At 38.4% G+C, this 26,223-nt stretch overlaps 2 protein-coding genes across 8 annotated transcripts in view; one reads left to right on the top strand and one right to left on the bottom strand.

Annotated features, from left to right (window-relative positions):
- VPS13C (vacuolar protein sorting 13 homolog C) overlaps positions 1 to 5,330 on the bottom strand; it is a 164,335-nt gene extending 159,005 nt beyond the window's left edge. For all 6 annotated transcript variants that reach the window (XR_012486976.1, XM_074294924.1, XM_074294925.1 and 3 more), the window contains exon 1: positions 5,200 to 5,330. Coding sequence is in view for 5 of the 6 variants with exons in the window: in XM_074294924.1 (XP_074151025.1) it covers positions 5,200 to 5,299 (100 nt within the window). In the remaining variant the exon portion in view is untranslated. The remainder of the gene's footprint in view (positions 1 to 5,199) is intronic.
- Positions 5,331 to 5,348: 18 nt separating this feature from the next.
- Positions 5,349 to 16,369, top strand: LOC141558145 (C2 calcium-dependent domain-containing protein 4B-like). Of its 2 annotated transcripts, XM_074294932.1 has the most exons (3): positions 5,349 to 5,474; positions 7,049 to 7,148; positions 15,039 to 16,369. In XM_074294932.1, the coding sequence occupies exon 3, from the start codon at positions 15,090 to 15,092 to the stop codon at positions 16,248 to 16,250; it is 1,161 nt and encodes a 386-aa protein (XP_074151033.1). In that variant the 5' UTR covers positions 5,349 to 5,474; positions 7,049 to 7,148; positions 15,039 to 15,089; the 3' UTR covers positions 16,251 to 16,369. The 2 variants fall into 2 exon arrangements, with proteins under 2 accessions (XP_074151033.1, XP_074151032.1); XM_074294931.1 differs by lacking the exons at positions 5,349 to 5,474; positions 7,049 to 7,148 and adding an exon at positions 14,440 to 14,600.
- The last annotated feature ends 9,854 nt before the right edge of the window (positions 16,370 to 26,223 follow it).

Below are 26,223 nucleotides of genomic sequence, written 5' to 3'. Positions count from 1 at the left end.
ACCACTCTGCTAGTGAGAAGGAAGATAAGTTGGGAAAGGTATTCAAGAGTGAAATGAGTATGTATGGGGTACCAAGAAACACTGCCCCACAGTTTGGTCTCACTGAGCAGGGGAACCAGCCCCAAGAAAAGAGCCCTCTCTCCAAAGCAGGAAGATTGGTAGAGAAGTCAAGAGAGCTGTGAATTCCTTGAAAGCAGAAACTGCCTAGTTTTTCCACTTGTAACCCAGTAATTACTATATTTTAGTTCATTCACCTGAACTGAAATATAAATAAGTCAAATATTACTATTTCAGTCCTGTAGGTAATGAAACTGAAGCTCAGGGTGTTTTTACAAAAAACACCCATTTCCTCATCTATAAAACAAGGACTTGGGTAAAATCTTTTCCAATTTTCCAACTCTGATTTTCTAATTTGTCCAAAGACATAACTAGATTGAGGCAAAAATATTTCTCATTCCTACTTTTTGTGCTTTTCTTCTCTTCCATGATGGCTTTAATGTCACTGAGGGCTAAAAGTAAATTTTCTATTATCTTTTCAACTTCATTCCTCACTAAATACTAGACATAATAGACGTTCTACAAATATTGGTTGCTACCTAACTATAAATTCCTATTAAGCCACTAAAATACTATAAATTTATGAGTTTGTTGGAATCTTTGAAAGAAAATGTCAACTTAGTCATGTAAAGTTTTGAACATTTTGAGATTGAGATATTTATATGACATCTAATTCAAGATTTCATTTTTGTTGAAAATAAACTCAATACATCAGATAATAATAGAATTATTTTAAAATAAATATTATATGTACACAAACATATAGTACATTAAATGGTCAGGTTTCTCTTTCTAAAAGACATTTTTACTTTATTTGCTAAAATAGCTAACTTGGGGCAGCTAGGTGGCACAGTGGATAGAACACTGAAGTCAGGAGGACCTGAACTCAAATTTGGCCTCAGACACTTAACACTTCCTAGCTGTGTGACCCTAGACAAGTCACTTAATCCCAATTGCCTCAGCAATAAAAAATAATAATAATTAAATGGCTAACTTAAGAGTGAGAAATTTCTCTATCTCCCCTCTCCCCAAACTGCTGATGCCCCCCCAAAAAGTACCACACATTTCTCTTTTAAGATATATGAAGAATGAAAAGTGTTTTTTTATTTGTTATAAGTTAATCAAGAGATCAAAGTTATAATGCCAGTTCCAAACCAAAAAAAAAAAAAAAATATATTCCTCTAATTTCTTACTCCAAAAAAAAGCAAAAATAAAAACAAAAAACAGGATCTGTTTTGATTTCCCTATTGAATAGTTTCATCTAGTAACCTATAACACTGCTTTATTATTCCAGAACTAAAGTTTAAAAAATCCCTAACATGCGATTTCACTAATATATCATGGAACAAATTGCTCAATTTCTTCAAACACATTAAAAACTTAGATTAGGGCTCTGCAACAAAACTGAATTCAGAATAAGAAAGAGGAAATGATCTTGTGTCATAAGAATTTCAAAACAAAAGGAGAGAAAGTTAATATGAAACATCTTCTAGAATTCACTCATAAAGAGGCAGTTAATTATAGTAGAAAGAATATTGAATAAAGAGAGAACTAAATCCACTTCTAACACTTAGAGGCTCTCTTCCACTACAAATTGCTTCTTTTGGACTATATTTCTTCATCTACAAGGAGCCTCACAGAGTTCTTGTGAAGACCAAATACAAAGAACTTTGTAGACCTTAAAGGGTTATGTAAAAAATCCCTAAAAAATGTAACCTATACAAAGGAACTAAAAATTTTGACATTTCAGTTGCAGGCATAAAGTAAATCACAAAGCAATACATCCAGATTTCTCAGTGAAACAAATTTTTGTTCCAAAACATCCAACTTTCAAATAGCTCTCACAAGAAAAAGGAATGGGGGGGAAGGAGAGGGAAGGGTGGCGCTTAGTGGGGAAAGAATAATAACAGTTTTTCAACAGTCACTTGACAAGGGAATCAAACATCCCTGAACCATACCACTATTTTAATAGGTACTTTAAGGCTGCTTAATTCTGCAAACACCTATCCACTCAGTACATCAGTCCCCATTTCTCCTAAACCCTGTTATATAGAACCATCACTTTTTTCCCCCTGGCAACTTTTAGAATCCACCACCATTCCTACCCAACTCAGTCGAAAAACCTTTCTAATAACATGCTCTTCTTTGTGTTCCTTCTGTGCCCTCTGGAACATAGCCATTCTATTATTGACAAACTTCCACTCATCCTCTAGTTTTTGCTTTTAAATTACTTTTACCTCTTAGCTTTCCTTTAAAACTACAATCATCCTTTATCATCCCTCCTTTCATGTCCCCAAACTCCTAGCACCTCAAGGAAATCTGTAGACTTACAGATGTAGACTCTGTGACCATCAGTTCAACAACTTCTTTATCTCAGAAGTTTATGCCATCTGATTATATCAATCTCAAGACCCTTATCACCCTCAGGACCTTCCTCTATCATCTTCTTCTATAATTTTGAAAATGGCTGTTTTCTCCTCACTTCCACTTCCTACCATCAACTCCAGCAACTTCCAGAACTACACTAATGAGTTTCTAACATGATAGACTGTTTCTTAACTCCTCAATTCCTAAAATCAGTATTTCCAACAATTTTATTTACAGTGCTTGTGAATTACCAAGAGCTTTCCTCACAAAAGCTCTATGAAGTAGATATTACAAGTATGGTAGTCTAGCCCAGAACTTCTTAAATAAACTTTTTCCACTTTTTGGTTCAAGAAATTTTTATATGACCCCCGGTATATATGAATATAAAACAAGCTTTGTAAAAGTAGATTCTAATCTACTTTGGATTCAAAGCTCAACTCTGTAAGTCATTACCTGTGTGACTTCTGCAGAAGTTATATAACTTCTCTAGTCCACAATGCCCTCATCTATAAAATGAGGGGATTATACAAGATGGCCTCTAAGGTTGGTCCAGCTCTAAATGTATGATTCTATGAAACCCATTTTACAAATAAGAAACTGAATCTTGGAGAGATTAAATGATTTGCCAAGGTCACACTATTAATACTAGATCTCTTCTGATTCCAAGCATCTCTCTCAAATCTGCTCCACCTCCAAGGCCCTTACTTACTTCAAATTCCCTTATGGTAAGACTGTCCTTTTACGCTACCCAAAATTTCATTTTTGCTGTACCTACTCTTCATCATCACCAAGTCCAATGAACAAATCTCTTCACTCCCCATTTATCAGTGATATTCTTGCTTTATTTTCAGCCTTCCATAATCTTGAACCTTTTTTTTTTTTTTTAATTTTCAATGATGCACTCTCCCTTCTCCTTCAATTCATCTCTGACCTTGTTCTGCCTCACTTCTACATTATACCTGCTTACAAGTGGTCATGTCGCCTTTATTTAAAGACTTCTTTCTATCCAGGGAGAACCCAATCCAACCTTCACAGTACTTACTTATGTAGTATTTCATACTACTTATACCAATCTTGTTTAAAAAAACTAAAAAACTTTTTTTGCAGATCAATAGCAACTTCCTGTTTCCTATTAAAAAACAAAAAAAAAAAAAAAAAAAAAAAGAAAAAGAAAAAGAAAAAAAGAAAAAAGCTCATGGTGACATACTAAGGCCTCTGTAAACTGCTTTTAACTCCCTAACAGACCATTTTATTTTCATAGAACTTCCTTCTATACTCATATCTCTAAATTTCTCCCCATTTCTCAGCTCTCTGAAAAACTTTTCTTATTTTCAGACCCTCTACTACATTTGTCTAGGGATACTCCTTTGCTCTATCTTAATCTCCTTTGTTTAACCCAGTGGTCCTCAGACTTTTAAAATAGGGGGCCAATTCACTGTCCCTCAGTCTGTGGGAGGGCCGGACTATAGTAAAAACAAAACCTCACACTCTGTCGACCCTCAGCCCATTAGCCATAACCCGGCAGGCCGACCATGGGCCATAGTTAGAGAACCTCTCTTTCTAGACTTCTTTGAAGGAAGAAACTATGTAGGAATACCTCAGCCTAGTAGCCTTTCTTCCTAAATCCTCACACCATCCCTGTCATAATGTTCCCATAAATACTTGCCTGGATGTTAGTAATCTATCATGTACGTGTTCATCTGAATCACCATCAACCTTAGGATGAGTGTGTCCTGGATGATTACAGGAGCAGCCTGAGGGCTACTGATGGCAGGGCAGATAAACTTCCCTGCTAGTGGGGGAGCTCCTGCTCAGAAGGCTGAATGCTAGCCACATGCAACTGACTTCTTAAAGCTTTAGCTCAGCTTGTGGTTTAAGCTTTTAGAACTTTTAAATGCACTCCTACTTCTGGGACACCCTTTCTACTGGGCGTCTAGTTTAAAAGCCATCTAGGTGAAAATTAAAGATACAATGATACTTTAGTGCAATGACCCAGCTAACTGCTCACGGTTAGCCACTGGCTGCTACCACTCCATCCAGTGATCATTTCCTCCCTCGGAAACAGGAAAGGAAATAGACATTAAAATATTGTTCAGAAGCTAAAGTCTCTTCAAGTGTTTAAGAGGTGCGTGGTGGACACACTTGTTAAAAATTCTAGCTTTTCTCACTCTGAATGGCTCTATCTTGTTAATTTCTGGATTGTCTCAGTATAGAGAAGGGGAGGTGCAGAGTGGGGATGATATGTACTGGTGCTTAAACCCCTGTTCCGGAATAACTATTAAAATAAATAAATAAATGTTTTTAAAAAGGACTTTATTTAGCTCTATTTACATTTACCGTCCCTCCTCCAATCAGCTGTGCTTTGCGCAATCCCCTTTTCTCAGATACCGTTTTCCACTAGCACTGGGTCAAGCCACGCAGGAAAAATAATGACTTTTTCAAAAGCAAAAAGTTAAAGATTGCGCAGTGGCCCCCACCCACCCCGCCTGCAGGGCAGGAGCTCCCGGAGGAGCTGGGAGGCTTCCTCTCCTGCAGCCATTCCGAGCCCCCAGGCTCCTCCGGGCCCGGCCCCCGCTCTGCACGCCCGGAGGAAGAGAGAAGCTGAGGACCGGAGCAGGCCTCCACTGCCCACCCTTCCGGGAAGAGGGGCAGCGGGAAGGGGAGCTTCGTGCCAGCCCCGGGAGGCGGAGCTTCCCAGCGGCGAAAGTAAAAACGGGGAAGGGGGAGGAAGGGCCGCCCCCCGCAGAAGGACGGCACCCCCTGGGGGTCACTCACCGCCCCATATGCCCAGCTTCAGTTGGGACTTGTCCAGGTTCTCCACGTAGTCCCCTAGGAAGCGATTGAGAAGGTCCGCGACCACCGACTCCAGCACCATGGCTTGATTAGGGGGGAAGGGAGGAGAAGAAGACCGGAGGGAAGGGAAAGGAAAAGTGGGGGGAGGAGAGGAGTGGGTCAGAGACCCGAACGCGAGCGTTGGTCACCGGAGGCAGTTGCAGCTGCGCAGCGCTGAGGGGAGGATGGAAGAGGAAGGCGGTGTCTCCCACTGGGAGGTGAGAATCGTCGTCCCCCCCCACTCCCCACCCTCCCGCGCGCGCGCGACCGAAACGTGCGCGCACGCGCGCGGCCTCACCGCCGCGCTCGTGTTCGCGGGCCGCAGACGCTTAGATTGCACTGCCCCCGGCAAGTGTCTGCTAGCAGTTCCTCGGGGAGGCCAGGAAGCCCTTCTTTAACCTGGGTGAAGGATGAGAGGGTCTGTGCACCATGCCTTCTTTTCTCAAACAATGTTTAAAAAAAAACTTAAAATCTGGGAATCCTTGTCCCGTCGCTTCCATTTCAAAAGGGAGCCCAACCCAGGTGGTCGTGCTGAAGCTCCCCATAAGAGTGAGTTAGCAGAAACTACCCGGGAAATAGTCACAAAATAAAGAGCCCCACGTAGGGGCCGCTTAAATCCGCCCTTCAAGCCGCTGGTCAGGTGACTGTCACTTCTTCTGGATACAAACAGCCTGCGGGTTCACCGTGTTTTGAACCTATTTCAGTCTTCAAATGTAAATAAATCCATTTTAAATATTAAAATAATGATATAAAATAAAAGAGAGTAGGACTTGAAAACGAATTCTGATGAAAACATTATTTCATTTTGTTTCTGGCTCTGCTCCTGCCCAGCCCCGGGTTTAATGAGGTCCACTTCTTGGCTGTTTCAAAAAAGGATGTAGACTTGGAGGAGACCAGGGCGGGTGCTCCTCACCTTCATTAAGTCTGTTATGGGTAATTATGTCATTTTCCAAACACTATCTTCAATTTCAAGGTGCTTAACCGTAGTGAAAGTGTTAGCAGTTTGTGCACCCCGGTAGAGCATAACATTGCCAATCAGCAGATCTTTGTGCAGAACGCTCCATGAGCTGAATCCTTCACTACCGTTAAAGTATTGGCTAAGTAATTCTCTTCAAAGAGAGTCTCCCGGAGAGTGTTTTTTTCTTCCATTCTTTAATTTAAAAGGTACATTTCTTGACATTTTGGAAGTGTGGAAATCACATCACTTCTCAAATGTAAAATGAGGGGCTTAAACTAGAGAGTCTCTAAGCTCCCGTCAATTTCCAAATCTAATATCCAAATACATATGGATATATATGGTCAATAGTCCAGTCCCTCCTCCCTGCCCTATTCCCACTCTACCACCTAAAGGCACGTTGAAATAGAAAATATTGTCTTGGTAATCTGGCAATTGTTCCTGCAGGTGCTCCAGCCATAGCTATCAAAAACTCAGAAAAGAAAGCTCATGCTGCTAAAGTCATTAGCACAATCTGGAGAAATTTGTGAGAATTCAACATGCTAAATTTGTCAAAAGAAAGAGGCATTAATATCTCCATTCATGCATCCTAAAGACCATGAGATATTTCCATCTGACTCATAGCATGCTATATTCCTCCATTAGAATATGAGCTCCTCAAGAGCAGGGACTGTCTTTTATTTCTATTCATACTTTCCATTCATACTCCCAGGATCCAGCAAAGAGCTTTGCACGTTGGAAGCACTCACTAAGTGCTTCATTCATTCAGGTCTCACCTGGCTAGCAGGGCTTCATCAGATAGAGACATAATGACAATCTGTACATGTTTCTTCCTAGGAACTGGCCTAAGTATTGGAGGGTTCATTACCAAAGACTAAATCATGGAGAGGTTGCACAGATCCTTGAAGCATACAAGCAATTCTCTCAACTTGTAGAGGTAGGTTAGTAGATGCAATCTCATAGAGGCTAACCTGAGATAGAGAGAAAGGTTAAACAGCCTCTCCAGGCTTACATAGCTAACAGAAGGCAATATGGCCCAGTGGATTGAGCTTAAAATTCTTGGAGTTTTTGAGTCAATATGCCCATCATAACCTCTCTGGGTCTCAATTTCCTTATCCATAAAGTGAAGAAAATCATATATCTGCACTGCATTCCCAACCTTAAAGGAATATACTGAAGTGGAAGGATACCCCTGAGACCCTTTGAAACATAATCTTGAAACTGTAGTTAGAAGTTTGTTACTAGCTCTTCACACTCTAATGTAGATGCTATTTTTACAATCCTCAGATGTGCTGCCCTAAAAAACCTAAGATCTTGACAACTTGATAAACATAAAGAAATACTGGCTTGTTACCTGTCTGGGAATGGCACCCTTAGTGTGATAATCTTTGCCTCCTGTCTAGGATGAAATTCCTTTAGTATGACAAATGTATTAGGGAACTTTTATGTTTCTTTCTATAAATATTTGTCTCTAAAATCGCTTGATACTGACTCCTCTGTTCTGGTGAGGTTCAGTCGTTAGCTAGCAATAAGCACTCTTAAATTTTCATTATTTTGGGCTACCCTGTATTTTCTCTCACCTGGGCTTCAATACCAACTTCAGTTATTGTTGATAGCAAAGCTAGGACTTAAACCCAGGTCTCCTGACCTTCATTTGGTATTATATGTATCCATTTGCTTCCATTAACACTTCTACTGGGGTCCCTGATTAAACCAACTTTGAAAAATTACTATTGGATTTGCTCTGGGATCTACAGTTCTACCTGCCACACACAAATATATTAATTCCCATACATAGAACTTTATTTTGAAAGACTAGTGTTGAGATGGAAAATCCAAATTTACATAATTGGACTCTAATAAAGTTAATTCTATGGTCAATGATCTTATAGGATAAAAACCATTACATAGTAATCCTTTGAATAGTCCAGATTCTTGAACCACAATCTTTCTCTCATAATCCATGAATCACATCAGTATCTTCTTCAAGAAAACTTTCCCATTTCTCCTGAATCTTTGTGCTTTCCTCTGAGACCACCCCCAATTTCTCCTGTTTATATTTCCTTCCCAACTAGACTGGAGTTCCTGGAGAGCAGAAACTTTTGGAGGTTTTTTGCCTTTCTTTGTATCCTCAGCATTTAACATAGTGTTTGACCAACATAATAGAAGGTACTTGTTAAATACAAGTTGAGTGACTGACAACTAGAATCATCTCTAAGACTCCTTCAAACTCTAAAGTCAATGTCCCTGTGACTCTTATGATCTTAAACAGCAACTTATCCCAAGCATTAACTGAGTGCCCTTTGCTGTCAGTACATTATACAAATTGGAACTTGGTTAACCCAATTAAATTAAAGAAAACAATTAATTGATTAGCTAAATAAAAGATAGTGCTTATCCTGAAAAAGCTGTCAGAAATAGAAAACATTTAATATGTAAGAGTAACAAGGATTAAACAAGAAAATAAACATTCTTATTGATGTCAAAATGTTTGTCAAAATCTAAAGTTAGATAACTAGTAGATTTTTTAAAATAACATTTTATTTGAAAAAGAAAAAGTTTTTCAACCTCTTCTTTATCCCTCCTTTTACTTCCCTTTTGTGAATGGAGAAAATGTAATAAGTTATAAAGCAGAGAAAAAATAATGTTAAGAAAATTTTAACTTATTTATTTAAAATTTAAGGATAGAAAAAATCCATGTGCATTTATTGAATGTCTAATTTTTCATTGTTGTGGTTCAGAATTGTGCTTAATTTTGCTAGATATGATATTTTTGGTTTGCAACCCTAGTTAGTTTGCTCTTTGATAGATAATATTCCAAGATCTATGGTCTTTTAATGTAACCACTTCTAGATCTTGTAGCTTCACTATATTTGAATTGTCTTTTTTTTTTTGCCCCTAATATTTTCTCTTTGAGCTGGGGTATTCATAATTTAGCTATTGTATTCTTGTAGGTTTTCCTTGTAGAATCTCTTTCATGGGTGAACAGTGGGGTTTTTTGGTTTTTTAAATTTATACTTTCTACTCTTATTCTAATACTTTAGGACAAGTTTATTTTTTTCTTATATTGTATCAAGATTCTTTTTTTTTTTTAATTAAAGCTGTTTATTTTCAAGACATGAATAAGTGATTTTCAGAATTCACCTATGCAAAACCTTGTATCCTTATGTTTTTTTTTTTTCATTCCCGTCCCCTTAAACTCTCCCCTAGATGGCAAGCATGTTAAACATGTTCAGTTCTTCTATACATGTTTCTACAATAATCATGCTGCACAAGAAAAAAAAAAAAGAGAAAGATCAAAAAGGGAAAAAAAATGAGAACGAAAACACAATGCAAGCAAACAACAACAACAAAAAATACTATGTTGTGATCCACACTCAGCCCCCTTCTGGGTACAGATGGCTCTCCACATCACAAGACTACTGAAACTGGCCTCAATCTCTTCATTGCTGAAAAGAGCCAGGTCCATTCAATGATTTCCTGGTTCTACTCACTTCACTTAGTATCAGTTCATGTAAAGCCTCTCCAGGCCTTTCTGAAAGCAGCCTGCTCATCATTTCTTATAGAACAATAATATTCATATATAATAATTATATTCATATTCAATATATTCATATTCAGCCATTTTCCAAGTAGTAGACAGCCACTCAGGTTCCAATTTCTTGCCACTACAAAAAGGGCTGCCACAAACATTTTTTGCACATACAGGTCCTTTTCCTTTTTTATGAAGATTCTTTTTTTGAGCATAGCTTTCACATAGTCTAATTATTCTTATGTTCTCACTTCATTTCTGATCTTGTCTCCAGATCAATTGTTTTTCTCATTAGATAAGTCACATTATCTTCTATTATTTCATTCTTTATATTTTGTTTTATTATTTCTTTGTCTCATAACTTCACTAGCTTCCTCTGGCACAATTCTAGTTTTCAAGGAGTCGTTTTCTTCCTTAAGATTCTGGATCTCCTTTTCCAGTTGGTTGACTTTATTTTAAAAATCTTTTTGTTTTTCTTGGATTGTTCTTTTGTTGTTGTTCTTAATGTTTTCTCAACCACTGTCATTTGATTTTTAAAGTTTTTTTTTGAGTTCTATGAATTCTTTTTGGGGAGGTGACCATTTAATGTTATTCTTTGGGGTAGGAGAAGTGTTTTTAATTTCACTCTCCTCTGAAGATGAATGCTGTTTTTTCTTATTTCCATAGTAATTTTCTATGGTTGGTTCTTTCTCCTTTGCCTGCTCATTTTTTTTAATTTATAGTAGATGATTGGTGAAGTATAGGGAATGGTATTTCTGACCTCAGGTCTCCTTCAATTCTCCTTTCCAGCCTGGAACTTGAAACCAAGAACTCTGCTCTTCTGTAAATATCCACAGCCAGCAGCATCCCTGCAGCACTACTTTTTCACTAACCAGGCTTGTGCTGGTTTCTTCTCATGCAGGATTCCATCTTAGCAGCCCTGCTGGGCCTGATGTTCCTTATCTGCAGAGGTTCTAGTCTTTCTCAACTCAGACTCTTGATTCCCCACATTGTCTGGGAGGTGAAAATTCCTGTGGCTGGGCAGGAGCCCAGGTTAACTATCCCAGCTACTACAGGGCTTGTTCCTTGCTCTCTCAGCAGAACTAGCCTGGAGGTATTTACATTTCACACAGGCCAAATTCATTCCTAGTATTTTTTTCCTGGTATTTTTGGATCTTCTCTGATTGTCCTAGGATGACCACTGTTCTGCCCCAACTTCTATTTATTTTTACTACTCTATGTTTGCTCTGAGGTTCAATTTTGTCTTGTATGTGGGGGATATCTGGAGAGTTTGGAATTTTCTAACCTATTGTACCATCTTCCCAGAATTCTCTCTAGAGATAATGTTAAAATATGAATTAGAAAAGTAGGATAAATATAAAGAAAAGAGGTAGAAAGTTGAACTAGAAAAGCCAACATGTGGAAAGAATAAGAAAAAAAGCATATATGGTAACATTTTTGTAGCCACCATCTCTTATCTTCATATTATCTATTCATTCAACAGTTATTTATTATATGCAGACTACTAGATTAATGCTTAACCTATGTTATTCATCTTTCAAACATTTACTTCAAAATCACCAGCGGCCTAATGGTCTGTGGTCTATTTTTGCTTTTTTTCATGGAACTGCTTTCCAGCACCATAACTGAATGTTCCCATAGTTACATTTGTAAGCTATCTAAAAGTGACAGCAAGAAAGATTTAAATATTTCTTGGAACACATGGCTCCTGCTTGTGCACGTGGTCTAGCCCAAGCTCCCCAGCCTCATGACCAGTTGGCTTCTCGTGGCTGAGGATTGAGAAGAGCATGAGGTTATGGAGAGTCACAAGGTATTGAAACACACAATGAAACAGCTAGCTATATTTGCTGCCATCTGCAGATCTTGTGTGCAGACACTGTTATATTACTTTAGAAGATTAATTGTTAGCAAAAACAAGTGACTTTGCTTAGTCAGAGGCAAAAACATTTTCATGACTTTGTGCATGAAAGCAATTAATCCCTGAAACACCAAATCTAAAAATGACTTTAATCATTAACTAATATTTTCTTTACTTTTTAAAAACTTTCAGAATCTTGAGTGTTGTTTTCTTCAACCACAGGTGCCTCTTGTTCTCTGTTCTTTCCAGAACTCTTCCTAATCCTCTCTATGTCTGTCTCTCTTTGTCTTTGCTTGTATTTCCCTGGCTCACTCTGTCTCCCTGTCTCTGTCTAGTACCAGCTTCTTATCCAAAAAATTATCATACAGATGGCAAATCCTTAGCACAGACTTATTCAGTTGGATCAAAGAATTTGTTCTGAGAATGAAAAGGTACTTTCAGCAGAGATAAGGGGAAGGAATAAACAGTTTATATAATGCCTAATATCTAAAAGCTTTTTAAAAAATACTTCCTTTGATCCTTACTACAATCCTACAAAATAGATACTGTTATTATCTCCATTTTGCAGTTGAGGAAATTGAGGCAAAAAAGATGGCTTGCCTATGGTTATGTAGCTAAGTAAATGTTCAAAGTGAAATGTCCAGACCCTGCACTTTCTCCATTACATCTCTTAGTGACTCTAATAGACATGACATGAAAACAAAAACAAAATATGTTGGGAGATAGAGGAAAACCCTATACTAAAATGATTGATGTCCTCCACATGAGGGAATAAGGATTCCATTCTCTCCCTGGTACAAGTGTAGCAGAAAGAAGATATACTTTGCAGTGGAAAGACCTGGATTTGAATACTAGCTGAGCCCCTTGTAGCTGTTTGATCTTCAACAAGTACTCTGCTTTATGACCTTCAGTTTCTTCATCAATAAAATGAAGGGTTTGGACTATATAATCTAATGTCTCTTCTAGCTCAAAGACCTACTGTTCTATAAAGTTGTCTGGCTATAATTTGGTTCCATTGCTGGTTTCCTTATGTGATTCATTACAAATTATTTAGATAGTTTCTATCTTCATTCAATCTGGTCTCTTAAAGATATAGATATTTTAAAATGCCTTGATGAGGCAAAGAGGACAATAGACAAATAGTATTATAAGATAATTTACAAATTTAAATTGATATATAAATGTGCGCTATTGCTATTAATTTTGAGACAGCTTGATGTAGGAGGAAGGAAATAAATATTTATTAAGCACCTACTATGTGTCAAGTATTGTGCTAAGCATTTTACAAATATCTCATTTGTTGGATATTATTATTATTATTCCTGTTTTATAGATAAAGAGGCAGACAGAAGTGACTTGCCCAATGACTCTTGCCCAAAGTCATACATCTTATAAATGTGTGCAGCCAAATTTGAACTCTGATCTTCTTAGTTGCAAAGTATTCACTTTATCTGCTGTCACCTAGCTGTCTCAAAGAAATATGGTAGTTAAGACTATTCCAGTGAGAGCCAGGATATATGAATTCTGATATTGGCTATAACCTATTGTGAGCTTAAGCAAAGCTCTTTATCTCTCTGAATCTCAGATTCTTCATCTATAAAATAAAATCTAGATCTTTATCCTTTCTTCTTTCTTTCTGTTTCTTCCTTCCTCCTTTTTTTTTTTCTTCCTTCTGGGTTTAAGGTATGCATTTTTCTACTGCTTCAACAGAAAATGTAACTTAGTAACATTTTTTAACATAAAAATTCTTGAATAAATTAATCTGTAATATTTATATCTGAAGATATTATAAATAATTGTTCCTTGAGTAATAATAAAATATTTCTTGAACATCTCATATATAACATTCATAACACAAAGCTAGGCACATAGTGAGCGTTCAATTAATTCTAATTGACTAACTGGATCCTATGAGAGAAAAAAATTGCCCATCATCATTACCATTCCAGGCTTAGTTTTTTATTTTCTTATTTTTTAAATATAATGCCATAACTTTGTCTAGCCCAAATTACATTGGCCCACATAAGGACACATTTACCTTGATCCAATTTTCCCATTGTTATTTTAAAGGCTAATGAGGGATGTAAAGTACATCCCTGCTTAGTCACTGAAATAAAATAGATTATTTTGATTATCCATCTTACATGCTGTACTACTTCAATCCGAGTTCTACGTTGGTATTCCTGCATCCCCCTGATATGTGACATCACTAATATGAATATTCCTTCTAGTGACACAGATCTCACCCCATCTTACCTTCCCATCCTCTGAACCACCTAACTACTTCCCACGGAAAACATCAGAGATGTCCGTGGGCGCCTTTCCCTTATTCCCTTGACTTGGCACAAAGACTAATAAAGCCTATGGGCTATCCAACAATTAGATCAATCCATCTTTTTTTTTCCCCCCCTTATTCGACATTTCTCAGATAACATCCACTTCAATTCCTAATTTACAATGGTTACTGTGTGCTTATGCCCACAATGCACTTCTTTATTGCCCTTTGGGGGATCCATAGTTTCTTCTCAGAGATTTCAGAGTTCTCCAAAACGTTCAGCCAGACAACATTGTCAGAAAAATACACCATAATTTTGCGCAGGAACAGCCATAGGTTTGTGTTTAGGGGATAGAGGAAAGGATAAAGAAATGAGCCCTCTATCAATGCCATGGAAATGCTGTAGTTTCCTTAAGTTCCTCCCCGGCTTCGGCCATGTGGCCTGACAGAAATGCGGGGGCACGGTGTGGGGCGGTATCGGGTTACACGACCTTCGAGTTATACTCACAGCGCTGAGGGGCGGGGCTTACCTTAGGCGCTCAGTGCCTTCGGATTGGCTGGACATTTGCTCGCGGCCCCTATAAAGGAGCTGCCGAAAATTATTCTGGTGCTGCTGCTGATTTCTAACAGTATTTGAGCAGATCTATGTCAACTCAGACACCGCTGCCGGCAGCCACAATCTGCAAAGGTGGAGACTCAAAAAGGAATAATCAGTGAATTCTAGGTAGGTACAGAGGGGTCACGTGGGCTTGATAATCAGGTCCTGCAATGATGACCAGTTATCCCGCTAGGATCTGTGAGTTATCTGTCCCTTCCCTTTTCAGGGAAAACATGCAGTCACCTGGGAATTCACCAAATGATCGCCGAGCTGCTTCGGAGAAGCAGCAAGGAAGAAACGAGGGCCAGATTCACTCTAGGAGTGTGAGGGTTAGGAAAGTAAAAGGAAGAAGTGTCTTATGAAAGTAGGAGTGAGTGAGCTCAGAGAATAAGGAAGCAACTCACTAGAGGCAAGTTGAAACATCAGAGAAAGCATTTGGGGTGGGGGATGGGGCTGGGGAGTCGTAGCCTGGGAGGCGCAGGAGCAGGAGGGAGAAATTGCATTTCCAAGCAAAAGAAACCAAAATTGCCGCCCTTTGATCGACAGTCTCCGTGTGTGTTTTAGATAGATTAGCTTGACCCAAGAAACCCCTCACGCGCGAGTACCACCACTCTAATGTGGTGCCTGGAGCGGCTCCTGCGAGTGCGGACACGCCCAGCGGCTACCTCTGCCTTCGCCCCGTCCACCTTCACCAACGTTCTCACCCCAGACAGCATCCCGGAGTTCTGCATCCCGCCCCGGCTCTCGCCCAGCCCCTCCCTACGCCCCGTCCGAGACCGGCTGCAGGAGGAGGGGCTTTGGCCAGGCGTAGTGGGAGCCCGGGAGGACCCGGACCTCACGGACTGGGACCCGCGCTCGCAGGCCGCGCTCTCGCTGCAGCACCTGCCGCGCCGGCCCACCTCGTACGGCTTCTGCGCGCTGCTGGAGAGCCCCAACACCCGCCGGAAGGAGTCCCTTTTCCTCGGGGGCTCTGCAGCCGCTGCCGCCCTTCTTCTGCAGCCCCCGGCCCGGCAGTTGCTGCGCCCGCGGGCTCACACCTACTGCGGTGGCGGCGGCGGCACCTGCAACCCACGAGGGCGGAGGGGCGCCCCCCACACTGCCGACGCCGCCCCTTCCTCCGGCTCTGCCAGCTCGTCTCCCTGCCATGCCCCGCGTTCCCGGAGCCGCCGGCGCTGCCGCCGCCTCCTCCGCGCCCCCGAGGGGCTCCTGGGCCGGGCGCTGCGAGCCGGGGGGAGCCGCGTTCTGGCCCGAGCCCGCTCCGTCTCCAGCGCGGAGGACGACGACGAGGACTCCGATGCCGCGCCGGACGCAGGCCGCGTCTCCAACTCCGCGGGGCCGGGGGCTCCGTCCCCCCCGCCGCCCCCCTCCGCTCTGGGCCCACCGCGGGAGCGCCCGGAGGCCGAGAGCACCGTGACCCTGGGCCACCACGGCGGCGCCCTGCACTTGGCCACCCAGTACTGTCCGGCGTCCCGGCGGCTGCGCATCCGCCTGCTCCGAGCCGAGGGGCTGTACAGCGGCACGGCCGAGCCGGGGGCCATCGGCTGCAGGGTCAGCGTCACCTTGGTGCCCCCGGGGAAGCCGCGCAAGCAGCGCAGCGCCGTGATCCGGCGGAGCCCAAACCCAGTGTTTAACGAGGACTTCTTCTTCGACGGACTGTCCGAGGAGGACCTGCGCCGCACGGCGGTGAGGGTCAAGGCCGAGAACAAGGGCCGGGGCCTGGAGCGGGACCGGCTGCTAGGCCGGGCAGAGCTGGAGCTCAGCTCCATCCTTCTCTGACCTGGCCCAGCTTCACCCCTCCACCCCTCCACCCCTCCTGGTGCTTTCTCTTCATCCGGGGAGGCCCGGACCCGGCAGCTATTTTATAAAAAGAAATAAAGTTTTATTTTTTATTAAAATATTACTCAGGTACTCATTCTATCGAGTTAGAACCCAAGATACATCTTAACAAATTAAGGGAGAACTTCTCATTTCTAGAAGGTGACAGAGCTTAGTGCTGCATTTGGGGCAGGAAGACTGGGCTGGAATCAAGCCTCAGTGACCTGGGACACATCTCGTAATCTCTCTGAGGTTCGGTATCATCTAAGAATAAGTTAACAATATTACCTATTTCATCAAGTCAGCAGAAGGGTCAAGTGAGATATTGTATCTAATGCACTCTGAAAACCTCAAATCAGTATACAAACTATGTAAACTTCCCCCTTATGCGCACCTGAGCAGTGCTGAGAACTAGCAACTTCATTCCTTTTGGGGAACATCTTGCTGTCACCTGTAAAACACTCATCCCCGACATTCTTGATGTTCTGAGTAGCTGAGAAGCGCAACTTAGACCATTTATGTTGCTGGATCCCAGACCCAAGACCTAAAGTAGAAGGGTCACTTTCCCCTTCTTGCCTTCTAATAGATGTATTGATTGAATAGAGCATCCATCCCCTTGGGCCATCAACAATTGAGAACTCGGATGAGCTGAAAAGGATTTCTCATGTCATAGGATCTGTCTATAAATGTAGAATAGAAAGAGACCTTAGAGATATCTTCCTTATGTAGCAGTGAATACACTATTAAACCTAAAGCCAAAAACACCTGAATTCAAATGTGACCTCAATTTTTACTTGCTACGAGACTCAAGCAAATCATTTAACATCTCTCTGCCTCATTCTCCTCCTCTGTAGAATGAGGATAATACTTGTATCTACCTCCCTGAGTTGTCATAAGGATAAAATTAGTATTGGTAAGATCCAATGCTTTTTCATTTGAAAAAAAAGTTAAAACACACCAATTTTTTGTTTGACCCAATATGTTCCCTTAGGTGTAAGGAACTCACAGTTAGCAGCGTCCTCCATCAAAGTAGATCATCATTTGCTAGACCACTTAATGTCAGAAAAGTGCCTGTGATCCTATGGGTTAAGTGATACATACAAGCAGCATATGTCAGAGACTGGACTTCCCGACTGGCCAACTTTCTGTTCACTAGGCCAGTGGTGTCAAACTCAAATAGAAATGAGCCCACTAAACTATGCATAAGTTTAGAAAACTGCATGTTAACATTGTTTTATACTTTTATTTATTTTGTTAAACATTTCCTGATTGTTTAATTGTTAAATATTTCCTAATCTGGTTCAGTCCCCACTCAGGAGGATGGCTCCCAGGCCTTGGGTTTTGAAGTGGGCTATGCTGCTTCTCCATCTTTTATTAAGAAAGTTTTAAGGAACTAACCATCTCCCTAAGGCCAAAGGCCTTGGTCTGTGTTAGCGTCATCTTCTAATCAACTGAGGTAACTGGCATAGTTTAAACTGAAGATTAGTCAGGCATATTTCTTCAATACTTTTCCCTCTCTTTCTCTGTCTCTCAGTCTTTCTGTCTTTAACTTTAAGGTATTATAGAAATGAAAACTTCTATTATCATTATTTTATTGTTATTATCAGTCTTTTTACAAGAAATACAAGAGCGTATGAATAGCAGTGAGATTCCTTTTTCCTAAATAATGGTTAGTCCTACTTTGTGAATAGTGGATAAATACAGTAAGATTGTTCCATCTAAATTTGCTTTAATTCTATCAATTGTTGATAACATGTTCCACTGTCACTCTCCATCCACAAAGTAGATCTTGCTCAATAAATCCTATTTTAGTCTGAGTAAAATCAGTCTAAATACCAGAAAGATAATAGTAATGCAAGTCAGCAAGCATTTAGATGCCTATAGTGTATAAGGGATTCAATGGAAGAATGAATAGAGGAACAGATTTGACCTTTCTACATCCATGAAGAGAATTTTTTTTTTCAGGATACTCCCCTCAGAAATGAAATTACAGTTCTGGCTCTCTTTCTCCCAAATACAAGGTGTTATACTCGAGATGCAACAATACCCCAATACACCCACAGCTTATTTCATGAAACTCTCTAGCATGGTAGAGTGGTTAGGGCTCTGGAATCAGAAAGATCTGAGGCACTTCAGAAAATTACTAGTCATGTTACCCTGAGCAAGTCACTTAATCTATTTTGGCCTCAATTTCCTCACATGTAAAATGAGGGAGTTAGATTTAATAGTCTCAAAGCTCCCTTCCAACTCTAAATCTGTTATGTCATCCATAAGTGGACCAGTGGGATTCCATGCAATATACTGAGATCTTCTTCTAGGTCTCTTGACATATGACAATTCATTATTTTTTAAGTGAAATTGATGATATTCTTTATACTATTTCTCTTGCACAATTCTTCATTAATAACAAGTTGCACCCTGCTCAGATCCACCATATGCCTTTCTGCTGCCCTTTGAGCGATCCTCACTTTTAATTCTTTGGAGATTATGATTTTCCATGACTCTTGGCCATGTCATATCTCTAAGAGGATTGTTATTAAATAGATAGGTCTTTGTTTAAGGGATAAATTCGGAGTCATCAAAAGCACTTTGCAAGGATAAGAAATGTGAAATAACACAACCCTTCTAATGGAAGAAGTAATATAGATATAGATATAATCTCATGTGATTTTCATAACATTATTAAGGTAGATACTAACTACAGATATTATTATCCTTATTTTGTAGATTAAAAAAAAAAAACTCAGGCTTAAAGGGATTAAATGATTTACCAGTGGTAAATCAGTTAATAAATGTCAGGGTGAGATTTGATCCTGGGTGTTTGCTGACTCATAGGCCAGGGCCCTTTCTATCTTTCACTGTAGCCTCTCAACTGTGATATAAAGTAGACTGTGAAAAAAAAAAAAAAAAAAAGGAAAGGAAAGATCCAGAAAGGGGCTGTGAGAAAAATTTGAAAAGGGGGGTATCTTTTAAAACTGTGGGTATCAAGATTTTTTTAAAAAGCTAGAACATGATTTGAGCCTTAAAAGAAGAAATAGATATTTAGAGAGAGGCAGAGATATTCAATTTAAGCATTTTTATTTCAGTGTAACCGGTTACTTTTGTGATGTAGTATATTTTATGCATTTAAAAAACTTTATTCCAAGAAGAGTTCCATAAGATTTCACCAGACTGCCAAAAGGGTCTACGATAAACATCAACAAAAAAAATTGGATCCACATCCAGAGAGAATAGTGAAGACTGAATGTAGATAAACACATACTATTTTCATCTTTTTTTCTTCTTCTGTTTTTGTTTTCTTATGGTTTTTCCCTATAAAAATAAAAACTATTCAAAAAAAGTTAGGAAGCCCTGATCTAGGAATGCAGGAAGACAAAAGGGAGAATGATGTGGGAAGATGGCTAGTAGTAGTAATAGAGTATGTGAAGGGAAGAAAAATTAAGGAAAGTTAAAAACATAAGTTTGAGCTAGATTGTGAATAGTCCAGAGTAAAAAGTCTGAATTTTGTCCTTTAGGCTGAAGAAAGTCTACATATCCCAGTAGAATATGATGTCTAGTTTCCATATATTTTATTTTGGAGTCTAGAGACATATAATTTCATTCCTGTATAAAAATGCCCTCCATCAGAGAAGATCAGCAACTCTTCTGATGTTATATGGTTAGTACTTACCTGGGACATTATGAAATCAGGTCATCCTCGTAATCTAGCTAGAGTGTTCTGGAGGTATAATTAAAATACAAATATTTCTGATACCAAATCTATTCTTCTGTCTCTTCTATGACCAGCTACCTCTTTTGCTATGTCTATAGCAAAGGGGAAAAGATATATTATGAAAATCTGTCAGTCAAGTGCAGTAACATCCGATAAAATACAATAAGGTAAAAATAACTTAATGGTTGCAATAATTAATAGGTCATACTAATATAGCATCTAGCCCCTTCTTTGTTCTTATAGTGATCACTCTGGGTCATTCCTCAATACTTCTAACCTCATTTATTAATATAGTCTCTTAATCTTTCTCATCTAATCTGACTCATCTCTTCCATTACCAATGCAATGCCACACAGGACTGACTATTGTTTCCAGACTCAAGAAGTTTCAGTAACCACCAACTGTCTGTAGGATAAAATACAAACTGAAGTATATGATTGCCTAATGCTTTCTGAGTTCTAAAATTCTCTTAAAGGAGGGAGACTAGACCTAGGTTTCAAATTGGAATGTGAAATACAGAGAAGTTTAGAGATCACGAACATCAACTTGCTCATTTTACAGTAAATGGAGATCAGTAGGGTTGAATGACTTAATATTTAACATTCAATTATTTATGTGATCTAAGGATACAATTAGGCAGTACGCAAGAGAAGAAGCCCAGGTTTATCTATGTTCCAAATGTTCCAAATCACTCATTTTTAGAGAAATATAAACTAAAGCAATTCTTAGATTTCACCTCATACTCATTAGAGATGCAAGGAAGGAAAAAAGGGAAAATGATAAATATTGGAAGGGTTGTGGAAAAACAGGTATACTGTTGCACTGTTAGACCTGTAGATGGGTACAGCCATTCTGGAAATCAACTTTAAATTATAGACAAATGTATTACAAAACAAAAATGTTACAAAACAATGCATTTCCTTTAACTCAGTTATACAATTGCCAAGCCTAGACCCAAAAGAGACTGAGCAGTTGTGTGATCAGATATAGAGTGAAATATGCAGAGGCAAAAATACAAATTATACTACACAATCAACATTATAAAAATAAACAATTTTGAAGGTTTTTTTTTATAAATTGATGAAGAATAAAATGAGCAGATTTAAGAGAACTTATGCAATGACTATTGTAAACAATTTTTTTGTGAAAGCTGTAAGAATTAAGAGCAATACAATGATCACTCATGATTCCAGAGGATTACTGATGAAGAATGTTATCAGTGAAGGAAAGGTGATGGATGAGACACGGATATATTTCTGTACACAGTCATTAAGGGAATTTGTTACAAGAGTAAGTGGAGAGTGGGGGTAATGAAAATAGGGTTAGGGTTAGAAGAAGAGAGATGCTACAGATGTGAAATGTAGCATCACTTTAAATAAAATGAAACCACTGAATTATTAGTTTTATTTAGTTGTTTCATGTAATAAAGAGATCTCTCACAAAGTAAGAAAACTCTATAAGTGTTTACATTAACTTTAATTTTAATAAACATTAACTTTAATAAAACTTTTTTAAAAAAGAAAAAACAGAAATAAAACCAGAATTCAGGCTTCTTGACTCCAATCTAACATTAAGAATTATTTTTTCCCCATTTTATTTTACCTTACTCTCCACCCTTTCCCAATCCTTCCATTTCAAAGAAAATAAAAGTAAAACTTTGTGATGCAGTTATTTGAATAATTAAGCTAAACAAATTCTCACATTGACTGTCCCCAGAAATGTCTCATTCTACCTCATGCATTCAATCTCTCTCTGTCAGGAAGTAAACGGTAAGATATGTCCTCTGTCCTCTGCAATTATGGGTGGCCTTTACACTGACAGGAGACATCAAATTTCTTGGGAGCTAGTGACTTTTTTGAACTTCACCTTTAAGAAATAAAAAAACATATGCATATAAAGTTTCTTATATCACTAAATAGTTTTGAATGCCTTTTGACATTAAAAACAATTATGAATATATATTTCAATATCAGTTACATAAGATTTTTTCCAAGGGAAATTTTTAGTTTGTGCTATGTTTTGGTGCCATCTAGTGGAAAATTTAAATTATATGTATTGCTTACTTTTTCCTATTCTCTGCAGGTCAATATTGATCAGCATAATCCCCATCTATTAATACCAATAACAATAACTGTATGCTCCTTGTTTCTGCTGCTGCCCCCAAAATAGACGTATTAGCTCATCCCTTGAGTATTCCTCCTGATCAGTGACCCTAATTCCATAAAATTTAATTTGCATTTCATGCAACTCATTTATACTCTCCACCATGTACCATGACTTGACAAATTTCCCTTTTTAAGCAGAACACAGGTTCTGCTTAACCTTTTGCAGAACTCTGTCTTTTATAGGCTTTCACTATAAAAGCTTTCATTTTAAAAATAATCTGTAAATTTTTATTTTCTTTCATGAAGAATAGACTATTATGGACAGAACTGCTGAGTTATCTATTTCTATCATGGGTACCTCATCAATAATCAAGGATATGCAAAAAAGGATGAAATAGATAAAAGCCCAATGTAGATTCAGATATTTTTGCACTGTGATCTATTCTAGCTTCAGCTAAGCTTTCTCTGCTAATAATTGCACCATATAAATATGATGAACAGAACCTTAAGGATGAAACTAAAGAACCATTTGAAGGCAAAGACACATCTTGAAAGTACAAAAATAGATTTTTGATAAAACATGACAGCAAATAATAACTATTTTAAAAGTTCTATTTGTGCAGAAAGCACAAAAAGTGAGAATTTTGTTTGCCTTTTAAAATCTTTATGAAATTTTAGCAATGATGAAGCTTGTTAGTGGCTTATTCAGTTATATGCTGAATTTCATAAAAGATTCATAATAGTTGAGTTTGGAAATAAATACTATGCTTAAATATTTATAAACTAGAATAAATATGGTTCATTTTTTAGACTAGGTCACCCTATCTCACCTAGACTAAGAGTACAATCAGCACTCAAGGGTCTAATCATACTACTGATTGTTAGACTGCTTTTTGACCTTCTCCATTACTGACCTAGATAAGTTCATCCTTTCTTAGGCATCAGTCATCTCAGATGATGATAGCTACCCCACTGCCTTTACTCTACTGTAGCTAAGAACTCCTGAGGTCAAATAATCCACCAATCTTAACCTTCCTATTAGCAGGGATTGCAGGTATGTACCATCACACAAAGCTCAAAATTTAAAATAAGTTATAAAGGTCCAAAGAGAACAAAATTAGAAATAGGTTTCTAAATGTAAAAAGAGATAACATTTCAGATCCAGTTTCTTAAAGAGGGTCATCAGAATAATTCACCAGTATATGCATCATTTAAACTCTTCAGGCTAAACTAAGTTAATTCTGATTTTTGAAGTTGTCAATAATTCTATTGGATAGCAAATAAATAAATGAGTATTTCTACCAATGTTTCAGAGGGAGCTCCCCGAAATCTACCCCAAGAAACTTTTGGCATGTCTCTAAATACCTAAGCAAAAGGCCTATGGAAGGTCTGCTGGTTATGATCCTGACAGATGTGATTTTGTCAGGTTAGTATAGTCCAGTGGTATCTTTCTGCTTTTGCCAATGTCCAAGATCATGGCTTGGAGAGCTATTACTTTAAAGTTTTGTCTGAGTTTAACTTAGGAAAGATTAACAAGGCAGAACTCTATCACATTTAATTATTTTTGCCATCTGGAAAATATCATAGCTAAAAGGGCCAGCCAAAGAGCAAAGTGTTTTGATTAAATATCCAGTTGTATTTATCACTGCTTGCTTTGAAAGCAACATACAGCAGTGTGGGGTAGTGGCAGGCCAACTCATTATGGACATGAAAGGAAGCATCATGAAGTCACAAGACAAAAAAGTAACTATGGCAAATCCTTACCAGAGAGGGAGATGATTACACAAGACAAAAGCTCCAAAAGTAAGACCTTGCTGAAGATTTTAAGATAGGTTAACTATACATTTGATAAGAGATAATCCAGCAGATTAGCACATATGGATTAATAGGAATATAGTCTTTGATTTAATATTCCAATGCAGTCCATGGCAGTACCGGGGGGACCCTTAGTCCTAACCCTCTATGGAAGATCCTATTGCCCAAACTCTTTGGTTTACCTCAATTAGGCATTGAAACCATGTATCCTACACTTATGTTTCCTTAGGAGAGAAAGTTTTAGGAAATTCATTTGTAATGTCCAAAGGCTTCTTTTCTTTTCTATTTATACTGTTTCCCTTGAAAATCTCATCCACTCCTCTTTGTGGCTTTAACTACCAATGCCCCCAATCTGTGACTTTGACATGTCTCCCAAGTTCTACATTTCCAAATGTCTTTAGGACCTCTCCTAGAGGATGGGAAATAAATACCTCAACCCAATCTGTCTAAAACTAAACTTGATGTTTTTTTCCCTTTTCTTTCTGAATTTACTATTTCTGCCTATAGAAACTTTACCTAGTATTCCATGTTGGCAAACTTGTGGCTATCTGGGCATTATTTGCCATATACAATCAGTAACCAATTCCACCTCTGCAACATTTCTTGCATATTTCTCCTCCTCTCTGTTTGCTCTGTAATCTTCCTCATTAGCTGTTCCACACTGTACTGGCTGTGCTATAGTTTCCTAACAGCATCTTCTCCTTTAATCTGTCTACATGAAAAACTAGAATAGTCTTTCCTACTCAGAGATCTTATTACTTGTCCTATGCTCAGAAACCGCATGCATCTTTCCACGTAAAGTTCAAACTCCATTGTCTGGTATTCTAGGTTGCCTAAAATCTGATGCTTCCCAGATTTTTTGCCTTTTTCTCTTGAATAGTACCATTAAAATCCTCCAGGCAAACAGGTCAATTCTCAGACTCCTAATATACTATAGTTCAATCATGTTGTACAACAGTACAAGACAAGAAGATTCTCTATTCAATCAATAGTTGTTAAACATCCATTTATTTATTAAACACCTATTGTGTTCCAGGCACTGTACTGAACATTTTTCTTCTTTATTGTACTTGAAAATTACAGTTATATGTGGTTCTGTCTTAGACTTTCAGCCTCTTAGCTCCTTAAGGTCAATACAATGTTTTCTCTAAATTTATATTTCTCTCATAGTAAGCACAGTTCTTTGCACTCATTATATACATCATAAGTGTTTGTTAAATGAATAAGAGATTTTGGAACTACTGGATTGAGGGAACAGAGAGTAGTCTTAAGAGACTACTTGTTTCAAGAGACAACAGTGACAAAATACCTTTCTTTTCAGACTTTACTTCCTTACCTTGTACCTAAAGGACCATACTACTGAGCTTCCTTACCCTAATAGTTTCTTTGATATGATGGAGAACTGACCCATAGAGAAATAATTTAAATAAAGAGTTCTACAGGTTTTTTTTAATTAAAAAGCATTTATTTTCTCTCCCTCCCATTCTTTCCACAATTTAAAAGAAAAAGAAAAAAACAAAAATATTTATAGCAAATATATAAGGTCAAAAAATAAAATCCCACAATATCCATATTTAAAATGTATATTTAATTCTTTATCTTGAACCTATAATCTCCCTGTCAGGAGACACATAGATGATCAATTATCAGAATCATGGTTGATCATTGCATTGATTAGAGACCTTAACTCATTCAAAGGTATCTTTATAATGTTGTTACTGTCCAAATTATTCTTCTCATTCTTTTATTTTTATACAGTTAACATAATTCTTCTCAAATTTTTCCAAGCCCATCTCCTTCATCATTTCATATGGTAAAATAATGTTATATTGCTTTCATATATTACAATTTGTTCATCTATTCCCAATGTATGGCCACTCACTTAGCTTCTCATACTCTATCTCTTTTTGTCCCTCTCTCTCTCTCTCTCTCTCTCTCTCTCTCTCTCTCTCTCTCTGTCTATCTATATGTCTCTCTCTGTCTCACATACACATATACATACACACATGTACATATATTTAAGACAATATGTTTTGTTTATGTATGCATGTATATGTATTTATACATCTGAATCCTTTTCATTTTTCTTTGATCTCTTTAAGGTATACTAGGGTATCTTCTATATCAATGAGTATGCAAAGTTTGTTGAGTTTTCTGGGCATAGTCTCAGGTTGCTTTTCAAGTTGGTTGGACTATTTTGCAAATACAAAAACATCCCATTAATATGCCGCTTTTCCCTCAGCTCCTCCAACATCTATCATTTTCTTTTTTTGTAATCTTTGCCAATCTGATGCATATGAAG

This window comes from Sminthopsis crassicaudata, chromosome 2 (genome assembly GCF_048593235.1).
Source record: "Sminthopsis crassicaudata isolate SCR6 chromosome 2, ASM4859323v1, whole genome shotgun sequence".
Lineage (NCBI taxonomy): Eukaryota > Metazoa > Chordata > Mammalia > Dasyuromorphia > Dasyuridae > Sminthopsis > Sminthopsis crassicaudata.
Note: the sequence above shows the minus strand (reverse complement) of the source record. Positions and strands in the feature narration are given on the sequence as shown.